The 23,057-nt window shown below is 42.0% G+C and overlaps 2 protein-coding genes across 4 annotated transcripts in view; both read left to right on the top strand.

The window, feature by feature from the left end:
• The window catches only part of SOGA3 (SOGA family member 3), a 69,990-nt gene extending 51,379 nt beyond the window's left edge, over nucleotides 1-18,611 (top strand). The window contains 1 exon segment of the mRNA XM_045294305.1: nucleotides 18,558-18,611. Within this exon segment, the coding sequence (XP_045150240.1) occupies nucleotides 18,558-18,611 (54 nt within the window).
• The window catches only part of KIAA0408 (KIAA0408 ortholog), a 44,118-nt gene that overhangs the window by 2,293 nt on the left and 18,768 nt on the right, over nucleotides 1-23,057 (top strand). Inside the window, exon 1 of one of the 3 annotated variants that reach the window (XM_045294439.1) lies at nucleotides 18,079-18,243. The exons of 1 other annotated variant lie outside the window; for it this stretch is intronic. The gene's annotated coding sequence lies outside the window, so the exon portion shown is untranslated. Of the gene's footprint in view, nucleotides 1-18,078; nucleotides 18,244-23,057 lie in introns of those variants that run through there. One more of the 3 variants, XM_045294438.1, reaches the window with a different exon arrangement.

Raw genomic sequence — 23,057 nt, 5'->3', positions numbered from 1 at the left:
TTTCATTGGTGCTATACTGTACCCTGACTGACTCATCTCTTCCCTGTGACCTTTCTGTAAGGGAACGTCCAGTTGCCTACAGATGGACTTTGGGTCTCCACTCCGTGCACTCCCCCTCATTCACAATGATATGATTTTTTTTTTCTGATGCTGCCTGATACTTGGTCCTATCGACATCTCGTGATCACACAGGCTGATGTGCTTCTTCCAAGTGGGCTTTGTTGCTTTTCAGCTAGATGGCCACTTGTTTATCTTCAAGCTTTTAAGACCCCAGACACTATATCTTTTGATAGCTGGGCACCATCAGCTTTCTTCACCACGTTTACTTATGCACCCGCTTTGTCTTCAGCGATTGTGTCGGGAAGGTGAGCATCATGGAATGCCAGGTTATTACAACAAAGCATTCTTGCATTAAGAGAGTACTTGAGTAGAGACCCAATGTCCATCTTCTTGCTTAATACTAAACCTATAAATGTGTGCACATAGATTTATTTCCCCTTCATCATATATAAATATATTTACATATGTACATGTCTGTATTTAGATCTCTATAAATGCCCTTTGCCTCCTAGCTCCTTCCTCTATTTCCTTTTACTTTCCTCTTGTCCTACTATCATGTTCAGCCTTTATTTGGGTTTCATTAATTCCTATTGGTTGCATTCCATTGATCAAGCCCTCCTATACCCTCCTTGCAATCACTTTTGGATCACTTGTTCCCTTGTCCTTGGGTTTGTTAACACCCATTTCCTTTCCCCTACCTCCCCCTCTCCCATGTCTCCCCGGAACTGTAGGTCCCGTTGTTTTCTCCTCCAGATTGTTTTCCCGCCTACTTATCTAAGTAGACCTGCAGAGATAATAATATGCACAAAAAACAAGACAGAGCAAAGCAAAGCAACAAAAGAAAATAAAACAACAACAGCAACAATAACAATGACAAAAAACAACGACAAAAAAAGAAAAGCTGGTAAATAATTCAAGGTCTGTTTGTTGACTTTAGGAGTGTTTTCTGGTCTAGTCTGATCAGGTGCCACACCCTGGCCCCAAAGTCTACTTTTGGTATTATTCCCTGGGACTTCATTGCTCTGTTCCCCCTTGCTGTTCCGTTGCACACCCTTAGTATTTCACATCAGTGTGGTGGGGTCAGAGCAGGTGCAATTCCTGCACTGTGTCTCCGGTGTTGTCCCCCGTAGCGCTATGGGTCAGCATTGGGGCCAGCCCAATGGTCCTCTCTGTGCTTTGGCTGCTCTGAGCAGGAATATCATTATCCTCAGGACCTGGTGGGCCAGATGTTCTCCATTCTCTCTTCCTCCCGCTTCATTAGCTCCTGTGTGCTCTGATCAGACATGACCCTCTCCCCGAGCTGTAGCTTCAGTGCTGCCCTCTGAAGTAAGTTCTTCTGCAGGGAGTGGGGTCTGCTCTCGTAGTTGGGATTGGGGGTGGGAGGGCTCACAATTAATTTGTAATCCTATCCCACAACACATCCTTTTCCCTTTGAGTATTACTTTCAAAAGAAGACACACGCCATGATAGCCAAAACATTCGATCTTAAATAACTGCTCATATGTTTTTATGCTTTATTTTATTTTTTAAATTTTGTGTTGTTCTGTTTTGTTTTAGTTGGAGGGGGGGTACAGATTTTAGTGTGAGGGAAGCTTAAGTTGGAATCGTTTACCAGGTTCTAACTTTTCATCCTAGAGATCTAAGGGTCAAGGTAGAATTTGATGCCAGATGGGACTGAAACGATAAATGCTGTGCTTAATTTGACTCAAGTGTTTACCATTTTTTCCTAATTTTTATCTCAGGGATAACACCCATTTTAAAAATAAAAATCAGTATATTGATCCTTGATAAACCTCTATACCACTCAAGGAACAGCTTTGGCAAAGGAACCAAAAGTAAATATTTGAGGGCTTAATTTTATCTGAGATGTTTATTGCCTTTGAAACCAAGCAGTGCTTCTCAGATCCTCAGTGGGCCTTTGGAAGTATATAGAGGTGTTTTAGAGTGTCGCAATAACTGGACACTCTACTGGCATTTAGATGGAAGGGATACAAATTTATAGTTGCCTTATACAGAAAAGCCCCATAACTCAAATACCTGTCCTGCTCAAGTTATTACTAGTGCCCTGTACACAAATATGGTATATGATGCTCTTACTAACTTCAGAAGTTACTTCGGATAGTGGAGTGAAAAGAAACTGACTTCAGAATTAGAGATTTCTTTGTCATAACAGAAACTGGGAACTACATACCTAGATCAAACACAGAACCAACCAAAAGATGTCAACTGCCATTGAGTTGATTCCAAGTCATAGTGTCCCTGAAAGACACAGTAGAACTGCCCCTTTGAGTTTCTGATATTTAAAAAAAAATCGCAGGCATAGTCAACCTCATCTTTCTCCTAAGGACCAGCTGGTGGGTTTGAACCACTGACATTGCACTTAGCAGCTCAATGCATAGCCCACTACACCACCAGGGTTCCTGTATTTAGACCAGTGGTTCTCACTCTTTAGCTGCGCTGCTTTTTGAGTTAGGTTCCTACCCCAGACTAATTAGCTATATGAACCTAGACATTTCATTTCTTGAAACTCCCCTATCAATCTGATGTTTAGTGAAGGTAAAGAACCATTTCTTTGGCTGTTTAAACTATCTAAAATATGTATATGGCCCTGTCTTAATCTTGAGTTCTGTAGAGGAGCAAAACCATTGATATGTATGCATATGAGGTGCTTCAAAATATTTGTGTAAAAATGAAATTAAAAGATAATGGAATTTTTCCACAAGCTTTTTGAAACCTCATATATGGAGAGAAATTTACTTCAAAGAAATGACTCATAAGTTGTGGGAACTGACAATCCAGAATTGATGGATCTGACAACAGGCTGAAGGCCTCTGCTCATTCACAGGAGACCACTGTTTCATATGGTTGCAGGGGCTGACAGACTGAAAGCTGGCAGGCAACGCAGGAGGTAGCCTGGAGACATTTGCTGGGTCATATAGTTTTAGGGCTTGGAAAATCCAAACTCTGCATATCTCTTCACAGTCTAGAAGCCTCCATAGGCTTAGGTCTCAAGGACTGGAGGTCAGATGATGGGAAAGAAAGAGAGCGGGCTTTGCCAGAACATCCATTAATATATTGGAGGCAGGCCACACCCCCATGGATTGTTCACATTTGATCACAAGATGGAATGTGATTACAGTGTCCGCCCGACCACAGAAAATCAACGCCTAGCCAAACTGGCATATAACAGTAATCATCACAGACCCAATCAAGCTCACAGTAAGCTATGTGATACTAGATGTATAGTATCAGCACTTGTCCAGGTTGGAGTAGACCTTAAAGGTCCGGCTAGTCGGTGGATGTCTGAATCCATACCAGAGCATTTTCACCAAAAGCCTTTGCCAGAAGACCTCTAATGGCAGGGCAGTTTTCGGTTCACACAGGGTGGGAGGGGGCGTGCTATTAGAAAGCCCTCATTAATACAGGTTCTTAAAACCAGCAAAATCAGGTAAAACAAGTGACACAAAGGAGAAATAAGATGAATGGTGTTTGTGTGCAGAGTCACATGTGCACCCAGAAGCAAATGCATGTGCACACTGTAAGGTGTACACTCAAGATGACCGACCCTACACACCAATTCTGACAGCTCACCACCTTGTCATCACACTGTGATCTCTGTCACAAAGTCCTCTAGGCAGCTCCAAAGAAAGAATATGGTGTTTCATAAATTCACCAGGAATGTGGATGCCAGTTGACTCTAGTCTTGAAACCAAAATTGGAAAGAGCATATACAAATGCCATGAAAAGGGAGCGCAAAGATAGGGTCGAGGACCTTTTGTTGACTTAGCAAACATTCTGAATGTTTATCGGGCCCTGTATAATGGACGGGGTTAAGTTGCTGCTCTTTTTATAGTTTTTAATTAGTTGATGGAGCAACAAAGGTATGTAAACAAGTAACTCTAGCATGTACTCTTAACTGACATGCAAAAAAGGACTTGGGTTTGTCATTTTTTATTCTTGAACAACTTAGCATTTGTGGGAGAAAGACGAACCTATCTGCTCCTGTATAGATTAAATGTCTTGAAAATCCAAAGGGAAAATTCTCCTCTTTCTATAGGGTTGCTATGAGTTGCAGCAGACTCCATGACAGTGAGTCCTAGTGCACTCAATTTCTCTAAAGCCACAGTAAAAACCCCATCATCGTTAGATCGACTGATACCATAAAACTATGCAAAGCCCACCCACACTCACTGTCAGCTAGGTGACTCCGACTCATGTCAAGCCTGTAGGATAGGGGAAAGCTGTTCCCCAAGACATCCAAGGGAAGCAGGTGGTCTCATCTTCTCCCCAGGAGCAGTTCATGGGTTTGAATGCTGACTGTGCAGTTAGCATCCTAACACATACCCACTACAATGCCTAGGCCCTTTAAATACATGCAGGGGCAGTGTAAATGGCAATAATATGTGACTTCAATAAGGAAGGAGAGGTGTCTGAGCTAACACCTCATCTTCAAATATCTTTTAGGAACTGAAGTCCTCCTGGAAACAAGGGTATTAATCTTACCTATGAACTCCTAAATGATTGACTTTATAGACTTGTGAGAATCTTGACCCCATCCATATATAGAACGTCAGTGACATATCAAGACGGGAAAGAGGGCTGAAATAGAACTGACTTGTCTACTCCTCACAGATCCCGAGGGTTTGCAGTTTCTCTGAGAATCGCTGTAAGTTGGTGAGGGAACTTTACTACACAGTTGAATTCCAGAGAGGATCTTTCCAAAGCCTCCCTCTAGATGGCCACTGACCTCCCGGTTGCTCCTGTGTGTGCACATACACCTCTCCCTGACTATGGTGTGTACTGAGAAATGCATCCCAAATCCGGGAACTCAAACCTGCTCTTTTCCTAGGAGGCATGGTAGAACTAGTGGGGTTGGAGGTGGTCTCAGATAAATGACCAGCAGACACGAGGTGACCTTTACTTCTGTGTTCTGGTGCCTAACCTGTCAGGAAAACACCCTAGATCCAGGATACATTGCTCATTTACACCATAGAGCCATTGCGTGAGAAGGGACGTTACCAAAGATGATTCTAAAGATTTCAGAAAGAGGGTCCGCATCATCTCCTTTCTTTGATCTTGTGACTTGCGTTAACTTTGTTGAGTTATGAAGCTAGTCCCAAGAGAGTAACATTTAAGCTGTGTGTGTGTGTGTGTTTTAAGTCCCCAAATTATTGACACAAGGGCTTTTATTTGCACCTTTGAAGCTGTACTTTTTATACATAACACTGAAAATAAACCCAAATACACAACCTTTATTTTAGGAACTTCTCTGCATGCATATTCTTGGGCTTAGGAAGGAGTGTGTTTAGTGCCTTGGTTTAAATTTAAGAAAATAAAAATCCAGTTGCCTATGTTTAACTGACTCAAACTCACAAATCAACAAAAAATTCATCATTAACCCTGGAATGTGTTTTGGCCCCAGCACTCAGTCCACTTCGTGGGGTGCAGTTTCAGCTGTCAAGAAGTTTAGAATATCAATTTGGTGGCTCAGCTTACAGTGGCTGTAGCTACATTCTCCTAGATATACTCATGGGTTTCATTGAGTGGGGCCATATGTTGGGTCGGATACCCTAACTGGAGGCAGTGATGGAGGTTATCAAAAAGTGAGATAAGTGGGATTGTTTAGTAAAGTGATTATTGATACAATTCAACATTAGTGTTCGTGATGATACACTTGCTTGAAAATTAGGAAAAGGCCAATAGTGAGAGAGTTTTGATGCAATTTGTAATTCTCTGCTTTTGGATAGAGCGTTTTGATTGGTCCAACTGTTTTAAGTACCCTACTTGTGGAATTTCAGAGGGATCTCATGCAGAATGAATGCTTTGTACTCTGGACACATTGGGAAAGCCTTTATATTTACAGTAATAAAGCCTAAATGTTCCTAAGTAGTATTTTTGTGTTGTTCACTTGGAAGAGAAGGGGAGTATTGGTGACTATTTTTAAAGGGTTGGTCATTCTGAAAATGAGTGTAAAATCATAGCATCTCTAAAGTCACCTTCTTGTAAGTTAGTATGTGCATTTCTGTTCTTTCCTTTCGTGCTTCATCTGTTGCCATGGCATTCATTCTAACCCCCGGTGATCCTGTCTTTAGTTTGATTTCTCCAAACTCGCCATTCTAAAATATAGCCCTGTAATGCTCTTAAAAAAATTATCGTGTGCTTTTTTTTTTAACACTTCCAGGAACAACTTTTGAGTAGAATAGTCCAATCTGCTCAAAGAATAACAGCAAATGTGAGCCCCAGAACTCTGCTTTGCACTGCCTGCTGCTGCCTCAGGCTGTGTTGCCTATGGAATCTCATCTTATTTTCTCTCCCAGTTTATGCTTATTGATGTCCCTGGGTGGTGCGCACACACCTAAGACCAGAACAAACAAACATGAGTCACCTGTAGGATTTTCTTCATGGAAAATTTAAAAGAAAGCAGTATGCTCATGGGGGGAGTGCGGAGTGGAGACCCAAAGCCCCCTAGTAGGCTACTGGAGATCCCCTTCCAGAGAGGTCTCGGAGAGGAGACGAGCCAGTCAGGGGGAGATGTAGGAACAATGAAAAATACAACTTTCCTCTAGTTCCTAAATGCTTCCTCCCTGCTCCCACTATCATGATATGAATTCTACCTTGCAAATCTGGCTAGACCAGAGGATGTACACTAGTACAGATAGGAACTGGAAATACAAGTAATCCAGGGTGGATGATCCCTTCAGGACCAGTGGTGTGGGTAGCAATACTGGGAGGATAGAGGGAGAGTGGGTTGGAAGAAGGGAACTGATTACAGGGAACTATATGTGACCTCCTCCCCTGGGGGACGGACAGCAGAAAGGTGGGTGAGGGGAGGCGTTGGACAGGGCAAGATACGACAAAATAATAATTTATAAATTATCAAGGACTCATGAGGGAGGGGGCAGCAGGGAGGGAGGGGGGGGAAAGAGGACCCGATGCCGGGGGCTAAGTGGAGAGGAAATGTTTTGAGAATGAAGAGGGCAATGAATGTACAAATGTGCTTTACACAATTGATGTATGTATGGATGGTGATAAGAGTTGTATGAGCCCCTAATAAAACGATTAAAAAAAAAAAGAAAGCAGTATGCTCTTACTAAATTAGTGGAGGCAAGTGGACAAACTAATGCACTTCTGCCCATCCCTCATGCCCTTTGCATTCATTAGGACAGGTTATTTTAACATGGACTTAGAGGACTGACTTTAAAGTTATATCATGGTGGACAGTCTCAGAAAAGAACAAACATTTCTCAGCTTCAAGAACCAACGAGGAGCTTTATTTGTCAGCATAGACTATGTTGTTGCTGTTGTAGGTGCCACCGAGTCATTTCTGACTCGCAGCGGCCCTCTGCGCAGCAGAGGGAAACATTGCCTGCTCCTGCCCCATCCTCACAATTGTTGCTGTCCTTGGGTCCATCGTTGCAGCCACGGGGCCCATCCCGCTCCTTGAGGACCTTCCTCTCATTTGCTGCCCTCTACCTTACCAAGCATGCTATCCTCCTCCAGGGACTGGTCTCTCCTGACATGTCCAAAGTATGTGGGATGAAGTTTAGCCATTCTTGCCTCTAAGGAGCACTCTGGCCGTACTTCTTCCAAGACAGATTGGTTTGCCCTTTTAGCCGTCCATGATACTTTCAATATTCTTCTCCAGCTCTACAATTCAAACGCATCAACTCTTCTTTGGTCTACCAGATTGAGCGTCCAACTTTCAAATGCACGTGAGGCAATGGAGAATACCATGGCTTGGGTCAGGCACACCTTAGTCCTCAAAGTAACATTCTTGCTTTGCAATATTCCAAAGAAGTCTTGTGCAGCAGATTTAATGCAATGTGCCTTTTGATCTCTTGACTGCTGCTTCCATAAGCATTGATTGTGGACTCAAGAAAGACAAAATCCTGGAACATTTCAACCGTTTCTCCATTTATCTTCATGTTACCTAATGGTCCAGTTGTACAGATTTTAATGTTCTTTATTTTGCGTCGTAATCCATACTAATGACTGCAATCCTTTACTATACAAATAACTAAACGCAAAGAATTCCTTAAAAGGCTCCCCCCAAAAAGCACACAAAACACTCGTTTCCAGTAATTCCCATGATGCCATCTCTCAGTATTTAGGATATTAAAGCTCTTAAAGTCAAGGACACCATTCCTGAATACCACAAGGGCATTGGCCACTTTGTTCGAGTAATCCAAACCCTAAACTTTTCTGAAACATACTAGCTTTTAACCCTGTCATAACCCAGTTATTTTTTGCTACTTTTTGGTTGATACCATGTGTTTTCATTAATAGAAGACATGCTGAAGCAATAGACATTTCTGAAATTTTGTTATGAAACAAGAATTTTTATACTTAGTGTGTGAAAGACAAACACTCTTCTGGATTCCAGGGTAAGATTATGTGGGACACACATGTTAGTCGGGATCCAGATGTAAAATTATATAGGACACATATGCCCCTCTGGATCTGGGGGCGATAAGATTATGGGGGTGTTTATGGCCCCCTAGACGCTGCACTGCCTTGTAGCTGCTTTGACAGATGCACGTGATTTAAGATTCCTGAAAATGTGATGTTGCTGCAAGCATGAAATCATCAGATGAACAGCAACTTCCAAATAATGTACCCACCCCACCCCCCAAAAAACGAAACACCGAACTCACTGTCATCAAATTGATTCCAACTTAGCAGCCCCATATAGATAGGGCTTCTAATACCATAAGTTCTTCCTGGAGCAGTCGGTCTCATCTCTCTTTCAGAGCAGTGAGTGACTTTAAACCACCAGTTTAGCCATTGGCAGCTCAATGCCTAGCCACAGCCCCCCCAGGGCTCCTCAAATCACGTACCAGATTCCCTGCCACCGAGTCAACCCCGGCTCATAGCGATTCTGTAGGTCAGAGCAGAACTGCTTCTCTGGGTCTCCAGGACTGGAACTCCTTCCAGGAGAAAGTCTCCTCTTTCTCCGGCGGAGCAACTGATGGATCAAATGCTGGTTCAAACCTTGTGGTTAGCAGCTCTGTGCACTGCTCACTACACCCCAAGGGCTGCTTCTACACATGGCCTTAAAAACTCACCTCCACGGAGTTCAATCTGACTCCCAGTGACCCTATATGGCCGGGAAGAGTTTCCCCTGTACGTTTCCACAGAGAGCCTCATCTTTCTCCCAGCAAGCAGCAGGTGGTCAGCAGCTCAACACATAACCCCTACGCCCCAGAGCTCTTGAAAAGGAACTTGGAAATATACTTACAAGGTTTATCTCCCAGTCAAAAGCCAAAAGAGGCAAAAGTTTTGTAAAACATACCTCTAGGATTGATCTCCTCAAAAACACCCTGCATAAACTATAATTTGCACCACATACCTGTTTCTTCCATTTCTAACAGTTACAGAGCTTCCTTCCAGATGGATGCATGTACTGTCAATGGGAAATCAACTGTCCAATAACCCCCCACCCCCACGGGAAAAAATTCACTGCAATTGACACTTAGTGACTCTATAAGAGAAAAAGCAGGTGGGTGCATGATGTCCCATGGGTCATGAGAGGGTTAAATGAGTACAACCTTGCAATTTATTATCAAAATGAAGCAGTTTAATTAATATTTCAGCGACCCAAAAATTGGATTTTGTTAGAATGCATGTAGGGAAATAACGTCAGTGATAATGAAGTGAAGAAAAAATTTTAAGGCAGGGTCATTGTTTAATAATTATTGGTTTTGTATTTTTATATAACAGAAATGCTATAAAATCCATAGAAGTTTGCCATTTATTATCAGATGCTGGATTGGGGTAGTAAGTATTCCCTATTTTGGAAAATTACATGAAAATGCATACAGTAATGAATGAAATGAACAAAAACACCCTCTAAAACTGTTGTGATGATAATTATTAATGGGTAGATGGCAGTGCCTTGAAGCTTATTAAGCGTAAAACCAGCTGTCGCTGAGTTGCTTCCGACTAGCACTGACTCCGTGTGCATCAGAGTAGAGCCGTGCTCCACACGGGTGTCAGTGAAGGTCACCAGGACTTTCTTCCAGGTGCCCTTGGGTGGCTTTGAACAACCAACTTATTAACAGCTAAGTGGATTTGAACAGCCAACCTTTCAGTTACTAGCTAAATGTTTGGTCTTTTATTTCTTAAAGTCAGGAAATAACAGTTTATTATCTAGTGTTGATTATCTTTCCTTTTTTATTTCCCCTGAGCTTGCGTGATTTTTAACTAATCTACATATTGTCTGCCCACCTTTAACTCCTAGAACGATAAAGCAATGTTAGACTTTTTCAATATGCAATCCTCTGTGTTGGCCTAGAATATTGGAAAGAGAGTTTAAACGTGTCATGTCATCAAAATCCATTCCTTCTGGATTTTCTTTCTTTTTTCTTTTTTTTAAATAGTTTTATTAGGGGCTCATACAACTCTTATCACAATCCATACATACATCAATTGTAAAGCATATTTGTACATTCATTGCCCTCACCATTCTCAAAATATTTGCTCTCCACTTAAGCCCCTGGCATCGGGTCCTCTTTTTTTCCCCTCCCTCCCTACTGCCCCCTCCCTCATGAGCCCTTGATAATTTATAAATTATTATTTTGTCATATCCCTTCTGGATTTTCAGTAACTCATAGGAAACACAGAAATGTGTATCTTCTGAGCCACCGGGCACCTCACAGAGATCCTGACCATCACCCCAATGTGCTTAGATTTCATATAGTGGGGAAAGCCACCGTGAAGCAGCCAAGGGAACGTGGTTACGAGAAAGGGAGGATGTCTCAGGCTGCAACCCCACAATCCAGAAAATGCAATAGCTTCCCAAGAGGGGAACCGGGTTTTCTGCTCCTACTTCTACTTCGTAGGGAATGTGACGGATTCATAAAGAATATGAGTGTGAAATTACTAATATTAGCAGAACGTATGTTCCATTTTTAGCCGGTGGATTCAAAATGATTGGAGAGGAAAGGGTGAGGGTATAGGAATCTCATTCTGCAAAGGATACAAATAGTAACAGCAAGAAAAATATATAGTAGAAGGGCGAAGCTCACCTTAGTTTTTCAAGTTTTACTAAATAAATATAAACTGCTTCTTTCTTGAACTTTCCAAACATTCTGGCTAGCTTCTCTTATTTTCCTTTGTTATGGTCACCAATGGGTGCTGTGGGAATCCGGAGGCCCTCCAAGGTCCCGTGGTCACAGTCTCTCTGGCACTTACCGAGCAATCTTAGTTGTAGAGAATGGGACCGCTGGCCCTGCCAGTGTTCTCTGATCAGCAGGGGCTGCCTCTGTGCTAACGTATGCCTTTGACACTCTCTTTTTTCTACACCCTCTATGTCAGATTCTTTACCCTCATATGATGGTGCCCTATTTCTTTTAACTCAGGTGCCAGGACCTTTCCCATCAACCCCTTAGAGCAGCGATTCTCAACCTGTGGGTTGTAACCCCTTTGGGGATCAAATGAGTCTTTCACAGGGGTCGCCCAATTTAGAACAGTAACAAAATGACAGTTATGAAGTGCAATGAAAATAATTTTATGGTTTGGGGCCACCACAACATGAGGAACTGTATTAAAGGGTCGTAGCATTAGAAAACCGCTGCCTTAGAATTTAATGCTCATTCTTATACTTGCCCATTTTGATTTTCCTTCCTTCTGTACAGGATCTCTGAAGGCCTAGTGTGTTAAGCATTGGGCTGCTAATTGTGTGGTGCTAACCGCAAGGTCAGCAGTTTGAAGCCACCAAGTGCTGGGGAAGCAAGAGGAGATTTTCTGCTCCCATAAAGATTTACACCCTCAGAAACCCACAGGGGCAGTTCTGCCCTGGCCTATAGCATCTCTAAGAATCAGAATCAACTCAATGGCAGTGAGTTTGGTTTTCAGAATTTTTGCCTCTCACCGTTCCATCTTTGTGAATGAAAATAGTTCTTTCTCATGTACCAATCAAAGTTTAGCTGTATTGACTTCCCCCCTCCCATCTCTTCCATGTGCTGGCTGTTCTTTCCTGTGCCCATGTATGACTAGCCAGAGATTGCTTCCTGTATTCATGGCATTTTAGTGGGTGTTTACTGGAATGATAATGCCGTCACCCAATGATCATAACACTAGCATTCCCAGTAGGTATTATTTATGGGCAATCACCCTGGAGGAGGGTAGGTTAATTCTGCATCTTCTGATTAAGCTTTGCAAGTGACCTCCCTTAGCCTGCTTTCTTGCTGACACTTCCTAGCAGCGAGAAAGTGACTCAGGGTGGCCCTCTTGTGGTGGACAGCATTTTCAGGGCCTTGTCCCAGACAGGGGTCCTTTTTCAGCCACAGTATAAAAAGTGGAATGGTATTTTTATTATTTCCATTTTATTCCCCTCTTTGTGTGAAAATCACCAAAGTCAAGAATCTGGAAATAATATATTGAAATACTAAAACAAACAAACAAAAATACTTGAAACACATAAGAAAAGATCTGCCCTAGTCTTAAATACAGCCTACATTTTTAACATGATTCATAGTTTTGGTTTTGCTTAAAAAAAAAATCATTTGAAACCATTTATTTTGAATATTTCTGTCATCTGGAAAGGCCTGTACATAAGCCTGGGACAAATTTACTTGGCTAAAAATCTGTTGACATGTCACTAGCTCTGAGACTAGAGGAGAGAGCCAGCATCTCATGATTCTGGGGAGAACCATCCAGCGCTGGAGAAAGAGCACCATCGCTGCAACCATTGTAAACAAGTAACTCACAGGAGTAGGAACTACTCTCATGTGCGACTCTCATCATTGAGCGACCCCAAACAGAGTCTTACCAGTGTCGTAGTCTCGCTTTTACTAACTCAAGAGTCTGAAATCCGCCCTTCTTGGATTTCAGATTGCATTGGACCAAGCTGGACAGAATCCACTATTAAACTTTATGAAGATTCAGAAGCCCTGGCCTTCCCACCAGTTGGATGGTCACAATCAGTTCTGGTGGAAAGCTCCAACTTTCATTTTTTAAAGATAATTCTCTGAGTGCAGGGCTGAAAGAAATGCCGACCTGTGGTCCTTCTGGTGAAATGCTATGGAAACTACCTGTTTTGTTCATTTGTTTCTAGATTGTAGGATTCTCAGGATACAGTTAGCCATAGTGGGATTGTGTTTAGGGCTCCTCGGTGTTGTTTGCACTCTTGAGAACAAGGGTTTGTCTTACCCATCTTTGGATCCCTGGAGCTTGAACGCTGAGACAGAAATCGTGTTCACAAGTTTATGTATTAATACTTGTTCATTGACGTGCCAAGACCTCTCGCTAAAAATTGAAAATTGAGACTCAAGAGAATCCTACTATAACTGCTGAGATCACGTATCTTAGAGTACTGAGAAAATTGCAAACCACACTCACCCTGTGGAGCAGCTGGTGGTTTCGAACTGCTGACCTTTTTCTTAGTAGTCCAACAAGCAAAGCACTACTCTCATTGGAATATGCATGAGACAGAACGCAACTGGTTGGCAGCCATCTTTCTTCTAATCTTTTTGAAGATAGAAATGCAATATCACTTGTATTCGTAATGTGTTTAACAGATATGTAAGAGGGAATAAAAAAGTTATATAAACAAGAGGTCAGATCTATCTGGGCTCACCCATAGGATGATCATAATGTAAAAAGAATAAATATTTAAACTCTTTATGGTGCTTCATGATCACCCTGCAGGCAGAATGTAATCATAAGGTACCTGCTTACTGGCATGCTACTGAAGGCAGAGTTGCTGCATGGATCATCAGATTTTTTCAACCACTCAGGATCCTACTCTCTGTATTTTGACCCAGAATTTATATTGGTCACGGACACAAGCTACCTTAGGTAAATAGTAGTCAAGACACAAACTGCTTTATGACTCCTATTACACATGAAAGAAAGGGGGAAGAAGAAAACTGAAATTTAAATTTAGCAACCCCTGAAATCAACCTCTTTCTCTCCCTCTCTCCTCATGGCCGGTGTTACATTCCCTTCTCTTGTACTCCTTGGAATGTCACATTTCAAGGCGCTGCGCAGGAATGAGAAGACCTGGACTCTGTTCCCGGTGTGACTTGTAAGTGGCTTTGTCACCGTGAGCAGATGGCTTCGTATCAGGGCCTCTTTCCTTCGCTTTAAAAGGAGAAGGACTCCAGAGATTCTTTCTGGCTCTGAAACACCCCAAGTCCGGAAACACTGAGAGCGACATTCATGCGGTCGTGGTCCTCTCTTACCCTTTCCACAATGACGTATTCGTGGCTGTTATCATTAGTAGAACATTTTTTCATGCCCTTTTCTCAATTCTCTCTCTTTTTTTAACTTCTTGACAAAATCAGGTGCTTCTACATTTATTTCCCAATAAGTATTATTAGTCACCTGTGTTTACATATCTGTAACACATAGATATAGTATTATTTGGTCTGTCATTAGGTATGAATATTGTAATTTGTTATGAAACAGAGAGTAATAATTTGCATCAATTGAATTCTAAAGGTTCAGATGTTTAAATGGTTTAAAAGTAACCTGAATTACACAAACAATGTGCATCTTTCAGCCAATCTGAAACCGCTCTGGAAATGTCAAGAATGTCAGTACATCTGAATGTCACTCTAGGCTCAGTATGTAAGCATTGGTCTTGAAATCTGTTTAATCCATGCATGTATAGCACTAGGAACTTTTCATATAGCAGTTTCTTAAATGATATGTTTTTAGGTAGAAGGTTGGAAAACACCTGTACTAAATATTTGTTGATTTCAGAGACTATAACCTAACTGGAGTGCTTTATTTCCTTTTTGTTTTAATCGTTTTATTAGGGGCTCATACAACTCTCATCACAATCCATACAGACATCAACTGTATAAAGCACATTTGTACATTCATTGCCCTCATCATTCTCAAAACATTTGCTCTCCACTTAAGCCCCTGGCATCAGGTCCTCTTTTTTTTGCCCCCTCCCTCCCCGCTCTCCCTTCCCTCACAAACCCCTGATAATTTATAAATTATTATTTTGTCACATGCTTTATTTCCTTTATGCATAAATGTTTAGCTTGAAACATCTTGAAATTTTAGATGATTTATTCAACAGAAATTACTGGTAAATATTAGAATAAATAATAGAAATAGAGTAAAATACATGTCGAATCCCTTGCTTATTTTTTTGTGATTCAAGATACAATTTAAGATCAATTTTATCAAGGCAAGAAGTATATGAAGGGTAGGTTTTGAATAAGTCCTGAGACACCCACAAAAAAGGATATTGAAATATGACCATGGAGTGAGTGTCAAATCTGATGCAGCAGAATGTCTCCTATAACTTAGCCCGAATGTATGACGGAATTAAAATAAAAAGAGCCTTAATTAGATTTACGAAGGATACATAGAACTTTAAGGTCGGGAATGGAAGAGAAAGCAAGGCGGAGTAATGCTGTTAGGCAGCTTCATTGATGCTGTGGGGAGTCCCCGCTCCCAGCCCCCAGAATCTGCCGGCAGCAGAGAGGCAGAAATAAATTCACATTTCTTGTCTACTTGCACTAAATATATTCCATCATATTCTTAAAGCAACCTCGTGAAGTAAACACAATGGCTCCTTTACAGAAGAAACTGAGGCTCGCAGATCACACAGTCACATGGTACACGTAGAGTGGAAACAGACTGCTGGGGCAAAACTGCAGGGACTTCGTTACAGTTAGAGAAATGGTTTCTAAGCCTACTCGGACCGATTGGTTTGTTCTTCGGCCAGCCCACTTTCCCTTCTATGTACGGTCAGCAGCACCACCAGTACACCACTTCGAGCCGTTAGTCTCCCTTATGTAGTGGACAGCTTTCGTATCCAATGCAACTCATCATCCCATGATCACTTGACTGCTGCTTCCGTGAACATTGATTGGGGAGCCAAGCAAAATTAAATCCTTGACAACTTCAATCTTGTCTCCAATAATCATGATGTTATGTATTGGTCCAGTTCTGAGGATTCTGATCTTTACATTGAATTGTAATTCAAAATGAAGGCTACAATCCTTGACCTTCAACAAGTGCTTCAAATATTCCTTACTTTCAGCAAGCAAGGCTGAATATAAAAATGTATTAATAAGCCTTCCTCCTATCCTGATGCTACATTCTTCTTCATATAACATAGCTTCTCTGATTTTTACTCATCAGACAGATTGAATAAGTAGGATGAGAAGCTATAACCCTGATGCACACCTTTCTAGATTTTCAACCCTTGTTCTGTTTGTATAAGTGCCTCTTAATCCATGTACAGATTCCGCATGAGCACAATCAAATATTCTGGAATTCCCATTCTTCTCAAAGCTATCCACAGTTGACAATCTCAAGCCCGAGAAGTCATTACTACAGTACCAGTTAAGAGTACACATCTCATCAAAGAAAAACAATTTCATGCATTATTTTGCTGTGATTAGGTGCCATTAAATCTGCTCCGACTCAGAACTGAATCAAATACTGCATTACCCTCACAATTGTTCTGTGTTGGAGCCCATTGTTGCCTCTACTCCATTCATCTGGCTTGTGGAGGGCCTTCCCCTTTTTCACTGCCCTGCTACCGCGTGGAGCCCATTGTGGTAACAGAGTGGTTATACATTGGGCTGCTAACCACAAGGTCAGTGAAAGACAATGCTCTCTACTCCTGTAAAGATTTAGTCTCTGAAACCCACAGAGGGCAGTTTGATGCTGTCCTATAGGGTTGCTATGAGCTGGAATTAGCTCAATGTCAGTGCATCTCCTTTATCAGTCATGGGGCACCCATGATGCGTTGGGCTGATAACCAAAAGGTCAGCAGTTGGAGGCCACCAGCCACTCTGGGGGGACAGGATGTGGCAGTCTCCTTCCCTACAGATTACAGCTTTGGGGACCATGTGGCGCTGCCCTTTTAAAGAACTCATAGAGGAAGCCTTTAGTCCGACAGTATGTTGTTATGAGATGCCATTGAGTTAATTTTTTTCATTCAAAGTGATTTGAGATCTTAAAACCAAATCCACTGTCACTGAGGCGATTCTGACTCATCGTAACCCTGTACAGGGTTTCCACCGTTGTCCATCTTTACAGGGGCAGCGAGCCTCGCCTTTCTCCCAAGGAGCAGCTCCCGATTAACCCACCAGCCTTGTGATTAGCCCAATGCCTAATTCACAGAGTCACCAGGGCTCCTTCCGATACAAACCACCCTCCCTGATGTTGAGTTGATGCAGGCTCATAGCGACCCTATAGGACAGGGAAGAAAGACCCAAGTTTCTCCTGCTAGGGCTCCTTAGGACTTTATTATTTATATTTCAATTACTTTGTTGACTGAATTTGATACAAAGTGTCTACAGACACTTTAAGCAAGAAACAAGTATATAAACCCAGAAATATTTCCGGGGGGGGGGGGCAATTCTAACTTTTCCCTAGTCGGCTGATTGGGTCCTGGTTTAGGGCGTCTATCCACACATTTGGGCCGGATTCTGATTTTTTCTAGCTTAAGTACACCCCTATCAGTGTAGGTACAGGCATCCAGCTGTAGAAGTTGAATATGTTTTCAAATATCTTTTAAGACCCACAGACGTGGCTACACGTTTTTCTGCCATGTCCAGACTTAAACTAGGAAGGGCTCCAGATGATTCCCAACAAAAATGGAATGTATCTTAGGAACTTTTGGAAACCTCCCGATCTAGGCACTGAAAAGTACATTCTGAGGCTAGCTGAGGAGGCTGAGGGGAGAGAGATGCCCTGGGGAAGGGATTCTTGCCTATTAAAAAACAAACAAACAAACAAACAAAACCGGTTTACTTTTCAAAATCTAAAATTGACCATTGTCATTGTGTGACATTAACATTAGCGCTTCTGGCAGGTTTGAAAGCACTGGGCTCCGTTATAAAAGTTAAAAATGGCCTGGCCCCTGGAGTTGTTTACTGGGAGCGGGAGCCTCTAGAGTTACAGCGCTCTGGTTGGGAGAGGGTCTGAAGCCGGCCTCCGAAGGGCTGACGTCATGCAGCTCAGCGGCGGCTGTGCCAGGAGCTGAGCTGCCTGCGATCTGTGCAAGTGGCCACGCTTTCCAAGGGACTTGTCGGTGCAGCTCTGCTGAATGGTTGTACTTATTTAGTATTCCCCTGTCTTGTACCGAAGCAGCCTCGCCGAGCTGAGCGTTTCCTCTTTAGGACGACTAGCTGCCCACCCTGCTTCCTTCCGTTGCTAGATTGGCCAGTGGTGGAACGTCCGTACGATTCCCCCTGCAAACAGGTACGTGTTCTCTCCGGCAGTTAGAAAGCAGGCGCCGAAATTGTGGCCAAGTGGAACGCGGCTGCCGCGTGTTTTAAAGAATATGGGTCCTGTGAGCCGAGGGCTATTTCAACATCTGTCTGTGTCGATGTCAGTGGGGCGGGGTACCTAACGGATTGTACTGGCCGCCAAGGAAGAGGGGGTTCAGCTGCTGATGGTGGATTTCCTAACTCTGGACACGGCCACCCGCTCTCTGAGCTTGTGGTTTTCCAACGCTGCTTCTCAGCACACTGGGATTTCCCTCAGTGTCTTTGTTAAAATGCTCTTTTTCTTAGGGTGAAGATTTTTCAAGCATCTGCAGAGTGGAGATTGCAATGACAAGGAACTAAGCATCGTTTTAAAAGTTTGCTCACTGTCTGGCCAGGGTTATTGTGATTCAAGTGCCATTCTTACTGCGCCTCCTCCTGAAGGGAGAAGAAAACATCTGCTGTTGTGTAAGCTGGTTGGTTTTGGCCATTAAACCAATTTAGAACTTTGTTTCAAAACATTGATTTTATAAGCTAAATTAACCTAGTAGCTTGGCAGTTTTCTACTTGGAGAGAGAAAAAGAGGGAAAAGCCAAATGAGGCAGAACCCTTTGTCACTTTGATCTCGTCTGGAACACAAGGAACATGCTGAGTAGCAATCAATAATAATTTACTGGAGGTCACATTTGCAAACAATAGGATAATTATTACTAGTTAAAATCATGGAAGATCTCTGCAGTCACCTGGAGAAATGGCAAGAGTATTTTGGAGGCCAAAAGAGCGTTACTCTGATGGAGATAGGCATCGGAGTTCTTAGTTCAAAGCTAACCAGAAGCAAAGCCTTCCCAGAGCAGGTGATCCCTCTAGGAAGCCTCAGTTTGGCAGTCCCCACTGCGTGTGGCATTTTCTTATTTGAAAGTAATCACCTACAGATTAAAAGTATTCAGTTGTGTAAAAACCAATATGCTTAGAAAAAGGAAATAAGAGCAAGACACAAAGATCCGGGACAACAATCTCAAAATTGAGAAATAGCTACTGGGAAAAAACCCTGACTCTCTTGTTTCATTGACCCTAAAAAAAAAATTCTGGTTTTCAATGGGAAAATGGAGATCCAAAAGGTAGTAGTGATGAAGGCGTAGCAATAATGGTGCACCCCACAAACAGTGTGTTACCGTGACCAAACGGAAGCTGATTTGAGGAATGAAAAGAATCTTGTCCTGTGCTCACTGGTGGGGCATGCGGACTGTTTCTGCCATCCTTGCCCTTGCTTCCTCCACTCATTCACAGCCCTTTACACTCCCGTCGGCCGGGGTAGGGGGTGGGCTGAAAAAAGGACTTACTGCGTGTTAGGTTAAAGACTTGGAGGACTGTGTAATCCTCACAGTGCTCTAAGAAAATTTTTATCTGAATGAAATTTGAGAAGAAATGAACTGGAAAACAAAGGATAAGAGAGTGAAGCAGATAACAGAAAGCCGTTTCTCCCACTTAGATGCCGATATCTGTGGGAGAAAACAAGTGGCAAGCAGCAACAAAGAGCACGTTTGTGTGTGCTTCTGCGGAGAGTGCTGCAGTTGAACTTTCTCCAGGTTGCTGTCCCACTTCACCCTGTAACTTTTCCGTAGAGAACATTCTGTTCCTATAAACTTGGCCCTTTGATTTAAGTTTTAAAACATATTTAAGTTAGTATGTTAGCAAAGGATTTGTAAAGGCTTTTCTACTCACATTTTTAATCTTTAAAATTCATTTATTTAATTTACTGCCAGAGTTGAAGGAGCCATTAGCCATAATTTTAGAGTCGCCTGTGTTCAAGTTCTAGAAAAATCTAAGATTATTAAGAGTGCTTCAAGAAACTCTTTTTAACAGTCAAACTTATAGGACGAGGCTTTCCATAAGAAAGCAGTGGGAGATGACTGAAGAACAACTTGGAAGTGAAAGCGTAGGGTTCACTGTCACTGTGGTCATGCATTCTCCAAATGTCTTCCTGTGCACTGTCCACCGTCCCTTCCGTCTGCGGGATTCTTAGTTCTTCTGCCTGGGTTAATCCCCAGTAGTAGTTTCCCTGTGTGTTAGTCACTAGTTACCAGCGGTGCTTCACTAGTTAACGAGGCTCTGTGTGTGTGTGTGTGTGTGTGTGTGTGTGTGTCTATTTAAATATTGGCTAGCAATAATTTTTTTCTCTAAATTCTTAGATTGCCATGTGTCTTTAAAGTACTTGAAAAATACTAAGGCCAAAGGACAGTCACTGATCATAAAAAAGATGTCAAACTGTTGGAGGCTTGCTTGTATGAAATTGCTAATTAAAACTCAGAAAAGTAAGCATGGGGATGTAGCAGAAGGAAATGCAGGGGAGGAGACAAAGGAAAAGATGAAGCGAGGGTTATGATAAGAAACCAAGAAACAGACACTCACTTAGGACCTACTCTGAGCCAGAATCGTGTTAGGCACTTTCTCATTAAGTTTGTCTCTTGATTTCTTAGAGCTCACAACCCTATGGCCCCGTTTTATTTGGAGAGGATGTGGCAGTATACTCAGCCACATGACACGTGAAACAGTGTGACAAGGCAGGGATGCTGAGATGGCTACATACATTCTGCCATCAAAATCAGATTTTTTTCTACAGAATTTTTTTCCAAAGCCATGGTTTGTTTTCTTTCTTTATTTGGAGCCATCACATTGCTGGGCACTAGAAATTACTCTACCCCCAGAAACAGGAAGCGTTGCCAGACTGGCTATCCTCCGTACTAAGTGATGACGTTCACTCTGTAAATTGATGCACGACTCACCTGCTTCACGAGCAGTGCCTGATTAATGTGTCCTAGTGTTTATTTTCCGCATTCTTTTGGACTGAGGTTTCTCTGTGTTTTATTTTGTAAAGGTTGTTGGGTGGCAGGATGGTGGGAGTGGTATGATTTTCTTTATATGAAATCAAGGATAGGAAAATCTATGTACACAGAGCTTGAAAAATATTTTCTGAGGGTTATGGTGAGATAGGAGAAAATGGGTAGCTAATATCAGTGAGTACAAAAATGAAGTGACTGTTCCAGAATTTATTGTGGTGATGATTGCACAACTCTTTTTGATATATATAAGCCATTGAATTGTATGGTATGTGAATTATGTGTCAATAAAACCTGTTTTACAAAAGAAAGAGAAAAGGACATGGGTTCAAGTATGGTCATATTATGAACAAGCTTTAGAATTTTTCAGGAGGTAAAAAAAGAATGGCCTGACATTTCTTTCTGGTTCAGAAGTCATCCAGAAGAGTTGGGGATATGGAAGGCAAGAATGGTGCGATTTGCAGCATAATTGTAGGAAAAATTTCATGATGATTTCTGAACATTATTAATGTTCAAAGATGCTTTGGATAGAGCATAGATGGTCAAACCACCTCTTTTCCAGATAGCGTGAAATTGGCTTGCACCCTTTTATAACATCCGTGATAAGTTGTCAACTATTGATTTTATTCCTTATTTTATGTATTCCATCCCTTTATCGGTATTGAACTATTCTACTTGTCCTAAAATGTTCCAGTGAATTGGTCAGCAAGATGTATCTGCTCACAGTTAATTAGCTAGATTTAAATGAATCTGCTAGTCTGCAAAAAATCACTGTCTCCTCAATTTCCCATGGGTAGTTCTTAGATGAACCTGAAAGATTATTGCATAATCAAGATCATAAAAGTTTAGCCACAACAAACAGAAAGCAATTCTGCATCTCGTTTACCCTCCCCATCTTGTTGGAGGCTCACTGGCATCGTGTACTTTCGAGCAGCTGGGCATTTGCTCTGGCAGATGCTGTGGTCACTAGCTCACCATGGTGGAAGGCAGCAAAAGGGAGGAGGAGTAACAGTGGCTTTAGAGACAATGAGGCTCGAAATTCAATGTAGCAAAGTCGACAAAACGAGGTGGGATAGCATTTTAAGTGGCTGAGTGTGGTATTTATGTTTCATGACTGAATTAATCATAGTACGTAAATGCCAAATAAATAGATGATTTTCATCAAAGTGCCTTTAGCATATAGTTTGAATTAAGAGTAGCATTACAAATTCCAAGATTCATAAGGCTTTTGAGAGGTGAAGTTGGGCAGCTAACATTTTCTTAATTACTGAAAAACCAAACCCCCTGCCATCAAATCAATTATCACTCTTCGTGACCTTATATGGGATTTTCAAAGGGTTTCCAAACTGTAAACAGCTAGAGAAGCAGACAGCCTCACCTTGCTCCCTTGGAGTGGCTAGTGGTTTTGAGCCACTAGAAGTCTGTTACATGACAGCACCACCAGGGTGCCTTTAATCCAGGGGTTCTCAACCTGTTGGTCACAACCCCCTTGGGGGTCAAACGACCCTTTCACAGGGGTACCCTATTCATAATAGTAGCAAAATTACAGTTATGTGAAGTAGCAATGAAAATAATTTTATGGTTGGGGGGTCACCACAACGTGAGGAACTATATTAAAAGGTCGCAGCATTAGGAAGGTTGAGAACCACTGTTTTAATCCTTCCTGGTGGAATAGTGGTTACATGTTGGGGTGCTAGCCCTAAGGTCAGTAATTAGAAACCACTGGCTGCTCCTTGGGAGAAAAATGAGGCTTTCTACTCCCATAAGAGTTACAGTTGTGGAAAACCACAGAAGTAGTTTTACTCTGTCCTATAGGGTTGTCATGAGTTTGAATGGCTTGATGGCAATGAAGTTTGGGGTTTTTTAAAGTACATTGTAACTTATCAATAATTTACAGCTCAAAAAAATGTGTGTTCAAAACATTTAACCACTCATGAAGAAAGCTGATGGTGCCCGGCTATCAAAGGATATA

The sequence above is a fragment of the Echinops telfairi genome, unplaced genomic scaffold (assembly GCF_000313985.2).
Source record: "Echinops telfairi isolate 266 unplaced genomic scaffold, ASM31398v2 ScPeMD7_3533;HRSCAF=4204_0, whole genome shotgun sequence".
Lineage (NCBI taxonomy): Eukaryota > Metazoa > Chordata > Mammalia > Afrosoricida > Tenrecidae > Echinops > Echinops telfairi.
Note: the sequence above shows the minus strand (reverse complement) of the source record. Positions and strands in the feature narration are given on the sequence as shown.